This window comes from Amblyomma americanum, chromosome 7, assembly GCF_052857255.1.
Source record: "Amblyomma americanum isolate KBUSLIRL-KWMA chromosome 7, ASM5285725v1, whole genome shotgun sequence".
Taxonomy (NCBI): domain Eukaryota; kingdom Metazoa; phylum Arthropoda; class Arachnida; order Ixodida; family Ixodidae; genus Amblyomma; species Amblyomma americanum.
Genome location: NC_135503.1, coordinates 69,021,487 through 69,035,429, shown reverse-complemented (window position 1 = coordinate 69,035,429; position 13,943 = coordinate 69,021,487). Strand labels below are relative to the sequence as shown.

The window sequence follows — 13,943 nt, the reverse complement described above, 5'->3', positions numbered from 1 at the left end:
TGGAGCACAGCTGCGGCGTTACTAGGAAACGGCGGCTCAAGGTCGTTCGTCGGCCGCGGCACATGACATGCGACATACGGCATATGGCATACGGCGCGACGAGCCCAAATGGCTCGCTGGCTGGCGTAGTAAAGCTCTCGCTTTAAAAGAAGTGCTGTAGTGGAGGTCTCCGGTATAATTTCGTCCACCTGGGAATCTTGGGCATGCACTGGCATGGCACAACACATGGGCGCCTTTTACGCTCCGCTTCCATCGAAACGCGGCCACCGCGGTCGGGGAAAGGGCGTTCGATGAAAGCAGCCTGCTCCATCGACTAAGCAGCAGTGCACGTAACACACGTGAGGCTCGTGGGGCTGACGTATGGTTCGAACCAAATAAGCACACGAGCAGAACGCAGCGCCCCCCGATCATCGTCATATTGAGCGCGAGGGCGCCCTTAGCTCGAGCTACCACTCCTCACGCCTCAGTTGGAGTGTTCGCCGCACCGTCGTTACTGCTGTTCGGAGTTTCAAACTTGTCATCTCGGCAAGGTGAGAAGGCTTTGTTCTTTTTCGTGTGCTACCTTTTAATGATACCGCGATGCTTTTCTGTCCATACAGTCTCGGGATGTTAGCGTTGTTTCAACTCCATGCGCTTGGCGATCAATAATGAAACGGTGCGCGCAAAAATTTGCATTTCATGAGTGAAGATCTAAGTCTTGGGCCTCATGAGACCTTAAGCTGCCTCATCTTCAGCTACGTACCCTTAAACCTTGCGGACAGCGTTCAATGCACTCCGACTGTAGGGATGGGATGTTCTCTGTCGCTGATGGGCTCTTGCGTTGCGAGGAAGCTGAAACATCTCGGAAGCCAACGCGGGCCTGAGTCATAATGCTCGTTGTCGAAGTCCACCCGCTTGCCACGTGCGGCGCCGCTTAGGCACCGACGCTGCTGCATCGTTGTATGCTGCCATGCAGCGTCCCAAGCAGCGTTGTGCGCTCCAGATCCGTTCGCAGCTTCGACTTGCGCTCGCGACGCATTGAGTTATGGCGCTGTCGAAATGTTAGTACGTAATGCTACATTGCGGGTCTGCCGATCCAAGTTAGGGTTAACGGAAAGCAGTGGTTGTTCGGTACCGCTCGTCATCGCTTATCTGGATGGGCGAGTGTGTGCACTCTGCTCACGGAGCGTGTTTCAGCATGGCTGTGCCGAGGTGCGAAAGGCTGTATGTGAATCAAGTGTGTGTCTCCTTAGCATCTAATCAAACATTTGAACGAAGGCTACAACCCGTTCATTCTGCGCGATGCGGGTCGCTTCAGGACCTGCACCGCTAACCAGTAAGTTGCGAAAGAACTGTGCTTTTGTTTTAATTCGTTTTTGGGGAGAGAAAATGGCGCAGTAATTGGCACATTCCGGTCGACTCTTGAACCGCGCCATAAGTAGTAAACTAGTTGTAATACACACGTCTTTAAGCACAGAAATAAAAATACAAAGATAAGATGTGGTTGGAGTCCTTAGTTCTGGGTTCCGCGGCCGTCCCAGCCGTCCGGGCCTGACAAACCATTTGGCGTTGCTCTTGCAGGTCGGAGCCACACAGATAGGCTTCCCATTGTTCCTTTGTTCTGTGTGTTTGGAGGTGAGGTGGCTTGTGCCCGATGCATCCCCATGTCACATGGTAGGCTGTGGGCTGACCCGCGCACCATGGGCAGGCGGATCAGTATTGTGCTGGGAATATAATGTTGCATTTGTCTATACTGAGGAAGCTGTTGGTCTGGAGTTTCCTCCAGTCCCTAGCTTCCTGCGAAGTCAGTTGTTTGTGAGGTGTTGGCAGGAATCGACGCATGATGCGTTGGTAGTGGAGTCTAGTGTTTACATTATGGACATGGGTTGGATTATCGAATGGTTGGGGAGATCGGGTTAAGGCCCACTCGGTTTGTGTAACCTCGAGCTAGGCAATCTGCGACATCCTTCCCTTCCAAACCTGACTGCGGGGGGTCCAAGTTTTCTGATTTTTGATGGATTTATTTGACTCAGGGAGGCCTGTTACTAGCGGGTGCAATCTTTTTATGTATTTTGCCCGCAAGGAAGAGCTGACAAGCCGCCTGTGAGTCGGTCAATATGTGGTAGAATCTGCTGGTAGCATTCCCGTGGTGTATGGTCAGGGCTATCGTAGCAACTTCTGGCTCCAGTATGGTGTTGTTCGGGATGGAAAGGCTGACGAGTAATTGGTAGCTGGGTCCTACTACGGTAGCTATCGCTGCGTTCTCGTGTGGAGAGGGATATAGGGATCCGTCTACGTAGACTGCCCTACCGCTCCTCCCTGTCGTTCGTCTTATGTAATTCACACTAGCGGTTCTTCGTCCTTCATGGAAGTGGGTGGACATGTTCTTGGGTATTGGAGCCACGTGTATGCGAGCTCTATTTGCTAAGGGAATGTTGGTTGTGGACTGGACTATATGTAAGTCAGCCGGGTATCAGACGCTTCGTATGATTTGTCCGCCCGTTTCTGTTGTGAGCAGGCGTTCTCTTCGGGGTAGGAGAACGGCCTCTTGAATTTCTTCAAAGGTGTTGTGGACGCTTAGCGCGTCGAGCTTGTCGTTGACGGTGTACAGTGGGAGGCCGAGCGCATTCTTAATTGCTGTACGGATGTTGCATCGATTCTGTTGCGTTTAGCTTTCAGAAGCGGTAAGTAGGGGAGGCAGTGTGCAACTGCTGATGAACAGCTCATGTGCGAGTCGCATAGTGTCCTCTTCCTCCATTCCCTTTCATGTTCTTGCTACGCGACGTATCGTTCTCAGTACTTGGGTGGTTGATGAGTTCAGAAGTTTGATGGCGTGGTCCGACGGAACCCAGATTCTGAGGATTCTGGCGATTGTCCCTTCTCTTATTTCTGCCCCTATATATAATTGGTTTTGGAGGGAAAGGAAATGGCGCAGTATCTGTCTCATATATCGTTGGACACCTGAACCGCGCCGCAAGGGTAGGGATAAAGGAAGGAGTAAAAGAAGGAAGGAAGGAAGAGGTGCCGTAGTGGAGGGCTCCGGAATAATTTCGACCCCCTGGGGATCTTTAACGTGCACTGACATCGCACAGCACACGGGCGCCTTAGCGTTTTTCCTCCATAAAAACGCAGCCGCCGCGGTCGGGTTCGAACCCGGGAACTCCGGATCAGTAGTCGAGCGCCCTAACCACTGAGCCACCACGGCGGGGCAAGATTGATTTCTGCCCCTTGGAGTAGAATTTGCATTGATTCTTGAGTGCGGTGGTTGCACCCTTTGATGCGGATCACTTCGGACTTATCCGGAGAACACTATAAGCCGCATTGCCTGGCGATATCTTCTGGGCAGATGGCGGCTTGTTGGATGGATTGTTTTTGTTCCGCTGAGAGCCTGTTCTTGTCCACATCGTAATGTCTGAGGCATACAGGCTCAATCCAATGTTTGGGATAGACTGTGCTGTCTTGAAGACCCTCGTCATGGCGATGTTAAATAGGACGGGTGAGATGATCGAGCCTTGAGGCGTGCCTCTGTTAAGCATGGCTTGTGGATCCGACCTTGTCTCTCCCATTCCTATGGTGGCCGTGTGGTTGGATAAGAACCTTTGGACATATTCGTACGTTCGTTTGCTGCAGTTGATGGTGGAGAGCTCTTCTAATACTGCTTGGGGCGATACATTATCAAAGGCTCCTCTGAGGTCGAGTGCCATAGTTAAGTGCTCCCCGCCTTTTGGGATGTTGGTTAAGACTTCTTGCTTGAGGAGAAGGAAGGCGTCTTCTGTGGACAAGCCCGCTCTGAAGCCAATCATAGATGGCCGGAAGAGGTCCTCCATGTAGCTTTGTAGTCTTGTCTGGATTAATCGTTCGCAGAGTTTCCCCAGACGTAATGTTAAAGAAATGGGGCGTAGTGCTTCAATCGTCGGTTTTTTTTTTTCCTGGTTTGGGTATGACAATGATCTCAGCATGTTTCCACTCTTGTGGCATCGTGTTTTTCAGCCATAGGGAGCCGTTAATCAATTCAGTGAACTGTTTCATTTTCTCGGTACTTAGGTTTCTAATCATGGCGTTGTTGATTTTTGTCAGCGCCGGCTGTCGTGGTCTTGCTACATGTGCGTGCTCCCGCATAGACGTCGGATTCGGTTATTTACCCGCCGCGCTGGTTTAGTGGTTAGGGCGCTCGTCTACTGATCCGGAGTTTCCGGGTTCGAACCCGACCGCGGCGGCTGCATCTTTATGAAGGGAAAACGCTTAGGCGCCCGTGTACTGTGCGCTGTCAGTGCACGTTAAAGATCCCCAGGTGATCGAAATTATTCCGGAGCCCTCCACTACGGCACCTCTTTCTTCCTTCTTTCCCTCTCTCCTTTATCCCTTCTCTTACGGCGCGGTTCAGGTGTCCAACGATATATGAGACAGATACTGCACCATTTCCTTCCCACAAAACCAATTATTATTATTATTATTATTATTATTATTATTATTATTATTATTATTATTATTATTATTATTATTATTGTTATTATGGGGGCGTTCAGTTCATGATTAGTAAAGGGAGGAAGGTCGGAGTGAAAGAAGAAAGAGAGAAAGAGGCGCCGTAGTGGAGGGCTCCGGAATAGTTTCGCCATCTGAGGATCTTTAACGTCCACAGACATCGCACAGCACACGGGCGCCTCCTGCGTTTCTCCTCCATCGAAACGCGGCCGTCGCGGCCGCATTTCGAACCCGGGGTCTTCGGCTCAGTTGTGGATTCGGTTTTTTTTTTCGGCAGTCATATGGGGGAGTATTCTTAAACTTTCACAAAGACCTGTAAACGTGGAGCGATCACGGCGAGCGCGACTTCCAAGGTGGCGTCCTTAACTCGCACCGACCCTGCTCAGTAATGGCGGTGTTCTCGCGATTCTGCAGCACACTTGACTTTGTAGATGCAAACGACAGTTTCGTGTGAAATGATTACGTCCATTCGTATGATCTCATTACGGGAGGTGACTGCATTGCTTAGCCCGGACTACCGACAGTTGCCCTTTTGTAGCCTTCGTTTTCGCCATTGCCGAGGAGTTGAGCTGCTTTCCGAGCCTCTCATAAAACATTGTGCATGTTCTGAATGATTATGTGCCTCTATAAGCGCAGCAGCTCCAGTTTCTTCCAAAATGGTACGGGGTCAACCTTGGTACTGCACTGTGGTGTAGCCAAATGAGCTTCGCGGGAACAATGCTTTCTTTTTACTAATCGAAGAGTTTATCATGAAGATTGGCTTGTTGGTTTATAGGGGTTTAACGTCCCAAAGCAACTCAGGCTGTGAGGGACACCATCGTGAAAGGCTCCGGAAATTTCGACCACCTGGCGTTCTTTAACGTGCACTGACATCGCACAGTACACCGGCCTGTAGATGAAGAGTCTGAAATTTGAACTCCATATTTTCTTGCATAGCAACGCACACAACGCATATTCTAGATTTTATGCGTTGCATATTGCAATCACTAAGTTCAGCCCTTGGGCGCGGCCGGGCAGCCACCAAACCACGTGACGTGACGTCACGACAGCCGGTGGAAAAGCTGGGCTCCAACTCGCGCGGTCGCGCGCGGCCGCAGCCACCACCTGACTCCCGCTCCTCCCGCTAGGGGCGCTGCGCCGGCGCGTGACGTCACGGAGGAAAAGCTGGGCCCCAACTCGCGCGGTCGCGCGCGGCCGCAGCCACCACCTGACTCCCGCTCCTCCCGCTAGGGGCGCTGCGCCGGCACGTGACGTCACGGAGGAAAAGCTGGGCCCCAACTGGCGCGGTCGCGCGCGGCCGCAGCCACCACCTGATTCCCGCTCCTCCCGCTAGGGGCGCTGCGCTATGATTGACGTCACGGCATATGTATAAAAGAGCTGCGCTCCTTCGCCGGGAGAGTCTTATACCCCTGTCACAAGGGCATTTCGAGGGCCCTCGAACCTATACTCTATCGACTCAAAGGCGATCGAGCGCTGCTACTCGGGCAGTTTCAATGGCGATCGAGTCAATAGCCTATCGAGTCAACGGAGCAGCACGGAACTCCATCGAGATATGCAACGCATTCTTGGCTTAACCAAGCTAAGCCTGGCCATTTTTTAATCTGTCTAGCTCAATATATTAATTTTGTATGAGTCCTCAAATTCTGTCAAAGATTTTTATTCCTTCGTCAGCAGTACACATCGTTTTCTTTCTTTTTATTGAAAATAGAGCAGTGTTAGCTATGCTGTGATGTGCTTCAAAAAAGCAGAATTTTCAGTTGTATGGTTGAATATATATTTTTGCGCTCATCACCCTGAAATTGCTTTTTCTGCGGTAAGGAAAAGGCGAGCTGCAGGAACTGTGGCGCCATCTGAGAGCCGTGATTCCACGACGTCACAAATAAAAAGAGGCCATGATGTCATAGGGACGTACATTTGGTGTCGGTTTTAAACATTTTGTTTTGCATATCAACGACAAGACCAACGACGACGACCAAGACAGAACGGTGCTAGGCCAAGTTTGCAAATAATTGATACCGTAACTCCTGAACCGACTTCAAATTTTAAGCAGTGGTGTTGAGCTCGTAATACATAGCCAACTTCTCTAAGCATCGTTTGGCTTTCGTCGTTTGCCTTCCCTTTCGACTCAATTTCTGCCGCGGCTTTTTTCTGTATGCACCTTCTTAAATAAACACAGGGGACCTTAACGTGAATGTAACACAGGATAACTGTGAATCACTCTGTATTAGTGGTTTCACCAAATAAAGAAGAGTGATAAACATGTAATGTGTGTTGTATCGATTCCCGCGTGCTTTGTAGGCTCCTATTTACGCACTCAGACGCGTCGCGACATAGACGAATTCTTGAAATGTATTAATCACCCATCACTCAGATGCCACGGGCTCTTCAAACGTAAGGGGCTACTAGCCGCCGCGGTGGCTCAGTGGTTATGGTGCTCAGCTGCTGACCCTGAAGACGCGGGTTTGATCCCGGCCGCGGTGGTCGACTTTCGATGGGGGCGAAATTCTACAGACCCTGTGCGATTTCAGTGCACGTTAAAAATTCCCAGGTGGTCGAAATTTCCGGAGCCGTTCACTACGGCGTCCATAGTCTGAGTCGCTTTGGGACGTTACACCCAATAAACAAACAAACATACAAGGAGCTACTGAGAATTTCGGCGTCCATCATCAGAGTTGACAGGATCAAAAAATAGGACACGAGAAAACAGCTCTGGTGCGGACCCCATGCCAGGAAGCCGGTGCGGTCTTGCGACGCCTACTGCGGGTGCATGTCTTCAAGTACGAGCGTCCACGCAAGCCATCCGCAGCGCCTGTCTGTGGGGCGGGGAGACGCGCACCAAGAAACGCTATCGATCCTGATACAAGTGGCCAGCGGCGGCAGCTTTCAAGAGAACAGTAAAGCACTAGCATCGTCATCTGAGCCGAGCAGACAGACCTATACAAGAAGTCTTCCCGAGGCGCCGCCATGTTCGTCGCTGGGCTGTTGCATGAGCGTACGGCAAAGCAGAGTACAGCGCGAGATCTTTGAGCGCGTGCCCCCAACGCTACAAAGATCGCTTACACACACGTCTTTCCTGTACAGTGTGCGAACAATGACAAGGTCATGGACCACGTCGGGCTCACCATCATAAGGAATGCAAAGGAGTGTGCAGGGTCTCTTTGATTATGCCTCGTTATCGCCAGCGCTCGCTTGATTGAGCGACCAGAATGTCGCGACACATTTTGTGGCTGCTATCCGCGCAATAATTGTAATTAAATTGTAATTGTAATTAAGTTGCGGCGCATATCGCCGCTGGACGATCCACCGAAGTAGCCGCGAGCGTAATGCCGCACAGTCTTGGCACAACCGCAGTTTTCGGACGTAATTGGTCGACCACAAAAGAAAGGCGGCGAGCGTCGTGAATCCCTGCGGCCTGTCAATGTCGCGACAATCGCTCGCTCAGACTGTTAAGTGTAGGCTTTAGATATAGCCTTCCCCCGTGTTGCACGTGTAGCAGGTTCGGCGTCCTGAACTTGACGGCATCGTGTTCAAACGGTGACGTCAGCCAATGTGTTTTGTGTCACGGTCCTGCGTGGCCCAATGTCAGACGGCCAAGGGCCCAGGATACTTGAGAGGCGGCTGTTCTCTTTGGACTTCAGTTCCAGAGACACTGTATAAGAACGTAAAATGACGAAACAATCAGAATCCCGCTCCTACCAGACATTTCCGCGGAGATATAGACATTGTTTTTTCGCAATTTCCTGCGTGGATTTTGGACGCTTAATGAGCGTGCGCTAGGCCGCACCCTGCTGGCCCAGGTCCTACGCGCTGGCGGACGTGACGTCACACCTACTAGTAGAACCACAGTAGAAAAGCGTGCAGTCTGTGCTTAGCAGACGCTTCGCCGTCTCGTGTTGTGCATTTCGAGCGCTGCAGCATGTAAAGTGTCATTCAGAGCGATGACGCGAGTGAGGGTTACAGACTGAGATGGTTCAGCGACCACCGAACCGAGTGCGCACGATAGAGGCTGCGCGTTTGATAAGCACCTCCTAGATTCAACCCGTAACGAGGCTGGATTGCCTCCCAGCAGCCGCGTCGGGACTCGGCCGGCGTCATGTCGCGTGACAACCAGGCTTGGTGTTCTAGATGTTGGTATGGTACGATCAGCTGCTGTCGACCAACGTTGTGCCCTGGCCATTCACGATCACAAATATGAAGAATGTTTGTTTCCGTCTTGGTGCGCGGCGACCCTAGCTCATAATTTGGTTTGGTTTATGGTTTATGGGAGTTTAACGTCCCAAAACGACTCAGGCTATGAGAGACGCCGTAGTGAAGGGCTCCGGAAATTTCGACCACTTGGGGTTCTTTAACGTGCACTGATATCGCACAGCACACGGGCCTCTAGAATTTCGCCTCCATCGAAATTCGATTACCACAGCCGGGATCGAACTCGCGTCTTTCGAGCCAGTAGCCGAGCGCCATAACCACTGATCCACCGCGGTGGTTAGCTCATAATTTAAACAGTGCTCTAGGTGCGATAACATACGCAGAATGGTTTCTTTCTTACAGCTAATACCGGGTGTTTCAGTGAGCACTTTCCAAAATTTCTCAAAATACGCGCTGGTTAGAGCGGAAACAAAATCTTGTCTGAAACCTACTGTCAGCTGCAGCGGACGCCAGTTACTCAGGAAGCCATAATAATTGAGCAGTTAAATTAACCAAGTCTAGTGGTTAGTGTCGATGATGAATTCGAAGCTGCCGTCAAGCCGATGCCATATCCATTTTTAAAATAAGAAACAAATATTTTCTAAACCTCAGCAGCGCAAGGAAATCCGGTGCATTTTCCCGGGCAAAACCGAGACTGGGAGCTCGAGGCGCGAGCAAAGTTCGGGACCAGCGCAGCGCCAGCTGGTCACGCGTTTGATAACTACGGCGCCAAATTAGAACCGCCTGCTGGTGGTGGTGGTGGTAAAAACATTTATTAATTATAGAGAGAGGTGTTGGGGTCCGTGACCTGAAGGGTCACGCCCTTACAACCACTCCCGCCGTACCACGGCATGCACTTTCTTTCATCACTCCAAAACATAACTACCACATAGTTGGCGATGACTATCCTTCTCCTTGCACCAAAAGGCTAAGCTAAACCATCAATGCTTCAAGCTTTTCTTCTGCAGTATCTTAATAAGGCTAATTACACTGCATTAGCCTATGGAAGTAGCACGCTAGCAAATATTCTCATTAGTTCTTAGGAAAAAAACAGGAGAAAGTTGTTTACTGCGTTCACAGTTGCTTACGGCTAGGACAGTCTGAACCAGGAGAGCAGCGCTTGTAACAAACTAGTCGACAGCTGTGATATCTGCTGTCGAGGCATGCGATGTCTGTCTAATCCATGGCGGTTAATTAATGTCTAACGAATAAACAATTGAAACTGCAGGCTCACTTCAACAGCAGCGCGATGGCGACGCGGTGCCACCCGCGGCTCAGCCACTACCATCACCTGCTGAGGAGGACAATCCTGGACAGACAGGACCCCGTGACAGGACTTATACCCTCGCAGAAGTACGAGAACCACGCCTGGGTGCGCGACAACGTCTACTGCGCGCTCTCCATCTGGGCCGTGTCGCTGGCCTACCGCAAGAACACCGAGCTGGACGAGGACCGAGCCCGCACCTACGAGCTGGAGCAATGCTGCGTCAAACTGATGAGGGGCCTGCTCATAGCCATGATGCAGCAGATGGACAAGATGGAGAGCTTCAAGGAGACGCGCAGTCCCAGCGACTGCTTGCACGCCAAGTACAACGCGGCCACCGGGGGCACCTGCGTCGGTGACGATGAGTGGGGCCACTTGCAGCTGGACGCCACGTCCCTGTACCTCCTCGTCCTGGCCCAGATCACGGCCTCTGGCGTCCAAGTCGTGTTCAACCTCGACGAAGTGGCCTTCTTGCAGAACCTCGTGTTCTACATCGAGGAAGCCTACTGCACCCCGGACTACGGCATGTGGGAGCGTGGGGACAAGACGAACCGCGGCATACGCGAGCTCAACTCGAGCTCCGTGGGCATGGCCAAGGCTGCTCTCGAAGCCATGAACGACCTGGACCTGTTCGGGGGCCGCGGCGGTCCGTCGTCGGTGATCCACGTCCTCTCGGACGAGGCCCAAGAGTGCGACGCCGTGTTGGAGTCCATGCTTCCGCGGGAGTCCAGCTCCAAGGAAGTGGACGCCTCACTCATCTCGATCATCGGATTCCCTGCCTTCGCTGTCACCAAACCGGAAACGATACAGAAAACGCGTGAAGCCATCGTGGCCAAGCTGCAGGGTCAGTACGGCTGCAAGCGCTTCCTGCGCGACGGGTACAAAACCGTTTGCGAGGAAAAAACTCGCCTCTACTACGAGCCCTGGGAGCTGCAAGGCTTCGAGAATATCGAGTGCGAGTGGCCGCTTTTCTTCTGCTACATGATGATCGAGGCCTGCTTCCGCGAAGACCGCAATACCATGGACGAGTACGGTGATCTCCTGGACCGGGTCTGCATCCGCACGGAGGAAGGGCTGCGCCTCGTGCCGCAGATGTACGTCGTGCAAGCTGAGAGGGCCAACAAGGAGCGGGACATGCCGCACACCCAGCCCCGCCTGCCGATCGGCCAGATCCCGTTCCTGTGGGCCCAGTCCCTGTATGTCGTGGCCCACCTCCTGCAGGACGAGTTCATCTCCCCGGGTGAACTGGACCCGCTCAACCGCCGGCTGGGCATGATCGAGCGTCCAAACGTTGTCGTCCAGGTACGCTCAGCAACCTCGTTCTTGGCGAGCATAACTACATAGCCCAGGCATGCGCGACCTGCTTTGCACGCTGAGTATTGGTTCCGCCTTACCAGTTGGTTGGTTTTTGAGGAAAAGAAATGACGCAGGAACTGTCTCACATATCTCGGTGGACACCCGAACCGCGCCGTAAGGGTAGGGATAGAGGGAGTGAAAGACGAAAGGAAGGAAGAAGTGCCGTAGTGGAGGGCTGGGGAATAATTTCGACCAACTGGGGATCCTTAACGTGCACTGACATCACACAGCACACAGGCGCCTTTAGTGTTTCGCCTCCATCGAAACGCGGCCACCGCGGTCGGGTTCGAGCCTGGGTACTCAGCATCAGTTGGCGAGCGTCTTAACCCTTGAGCCACCGCGGCGAGTTCGCCTTACCGGAACACAGCTTTTTTGTACAAGATGAGGCATCCTCTGGCAAGAACGCCAAAAGTCGTCTGCAACATGACAAAAGTTCGCTGTCAACAAATTCACAGGAATATGTAATTCCAATATGTGTTGGTAAGGCTATAGCATTTGAAGCTATTGTTGCGTTACTGGAAATGACGTCACTTCTTTCCAGCAAATCAGCGAATTTTGACTGGCAACACATTTTCCCCCCTATGAGGGTTCTAATGCTATCGTATTAAATTGGCTTAAACTCTAGCTTCACAGTCCGCCAACTGCGCACGCAGAGTGGCAGGTGCACGCTTGCAGCTGCCGCTAGCCCCTGTTTCCAAAATTCACTGCGCATGCGCGGAACAAGATGGTGGTTTTTGTTCGACCAGAGCCTCCTATATTCTTGTTCTACCAGCGGACAGCGGGAGAAAGCTAAAGCGCGCTTGCACAGGACGAACGTGCGAAAAAGCGGAGTGTTTCATCATTCTCAATAAGCTTCCGAGACAAGAACCTCTGTGATCTGTGATTTTTTTACCCCATGGTAAACTTGGATCGGGGGCTTATAAAATTACCACCAGGCGCTTTTTTGTATTCTGCATAGCCCGCGATGACCCATGAAATATGCAGCGCAGCGGGAAAAAGGAAATTGAATCGAAAACGACGGAAGCTCGTACGGTTGATAGTGTCGCGTTACCGTACAGTTGCCTCTGAGGCCATCAACTGATATTACAGCGATTTAAGGATCCCGATCAGCTCAAAAGGCGGCATTGGCGTCGTGGCCACAAACCCACTTCAAGCGAGTCGAAATACCCTCGAATATAAGCATCACGAATAAAAGCCCATTCAGGCACAGTTTCGTACAGAACGAAACAGTACTTGATAAGCTCCACAGGAAAAGCAGTACCATACTTTATAGAGGCACTAATATGCACCAGAACACAGTAAGCACCTCACCAGTTATATAGTAGCCGCGCTCTCGCTCCGGTTCGGTCGAGGCATAATTCGGTAAAGTGGTCACTGCAAAAGTCGGCTGTCTGGTGAAGGTCTAGGATAGGAAAACTTTTAATATCCAACAGAAAGAGGGTAGCCAGAGGGCTACCGGCCTAGACGACGGCCGAAAGGTCTTGACTCTCGGCGGCGGCTTCGGCCAGTCGGACGAGTTGTAACTGAGTCGCCGGGTCGGAGCTCAGTAGTAAGGTCTCCCATTGATCTTTTGTGTTAATACCTCGTCCCTCCCGGGGAGCATGAGGACATTCCCATAGTATGTGGTCCAAGGTGGCCCTAAGTTCGCAGTTCGCGCATTTTTCTGAAAATTGCCCTGGGTACATAAGACTCCAGAGGGCCGGGTTTGGAAATGTGTAAGTTTGTAACCGGCGCCAGTTGATGGCTTGGTATCTGGACAAGGATCTATCCGCTGGAGGAAGTCTAGCTCGTTGCAAACGATAGTGTTGTGTAATTTCTCAGTAGGTCACCATGCGATCCCTGTCTGTAAAGACCACCTCGCTCGGGTCCGCCCGGAAAGAAAAACCTCGGGCGAACTCGTGGGCCGTCTCATTACCAGGCGGGGATGCATGTGCTGGTGTCCAGACTAGCGTAATTTTCCGGTCTATTACATGACGGCTTAGAATTGTATTCGTTAGAGGGGAGACCCGGCCCCTGCTGAAATTTAGTATGGCAACTGGTGAAGGTTTCCACCTATTCTTTCTTAAATTTATCGCCCACTGATAGCATAACTTGGGCTTAGTCATTGGAACGTGCATCGCAACAAAGTGCATAGTTGGCGAAGCTAGCGCAACGGGACGACACAGAGCTGAGCAGACGAGGCTCCGTACGAGCGAAAAGACGAAATGCAAAGGAGAAAACAAAAACTGAAACTGAAAAACCTTGCTGAGGTTCGATTTGGTGCACTACCAAAGGCTGCCTTCTGGGCCGAGTCCGCTTACTTCCGGGGGGCTTCACTTTCGAGCGCCCGATGCGCCATCCAGCTCCCTAGCGGTGATCAGTTGTTCGAACGTGGCCCATACCTAGAAGAGACGAAGCTGTAAGTGTTGACTGCGCTTCCCTTCCATGCGGTTCACGGACAGCGCTGTACCAACCCCCATTTTCCAACAGGACCGCCAGACGCCGCGAGTAGACAAGCAGACGTCTTCAAAACAAGTCAGCCCTCCTGACTGGTTTAGAGGGTCTGCAGCTTCCGCAGCGTGGCGAGATTTACGAGACTGAGCATCAAAATTGGAGAGTGGCTATTCTGCCGGCAGCCGTGAGAATTGCGTTTCCAAAATTCTCACGGCACTCGCCTCTCATTGGCTGTGCATTGTCA

The 13,943-nt window shown here is 51.8% G+C and overlaps 1 protein-coding gene across 1 annotated transcript in view; it reads left to right on the top strand.

Moving 5' to 3' along the window:
* Window positions 1-456: 456 nt before the first annotated feature.
* The window catches only part of LOC144097199 (putative phosphorylase b kinase regulatory subunit alpha), a 34,190-nt gene continuing 20,703 nt past the window's right edge, over window positions 457-13,943 (top strand). Inside the window, exons 1-2 of the mRNA XM_077629951.1 lie at window positions 457-530; window positions 9,875-11,212. Coding sequence (XP_077486077.1) covers window positions 9,896-11,212 — 1,317 coding nt within the window. The 5' untranslated portion in view covers window positions 457-530; window positions 9,875-9,895. The remainder of the gene's footprint in view (window positions 531-9,874; window positions 11,213-13,943) is intronic.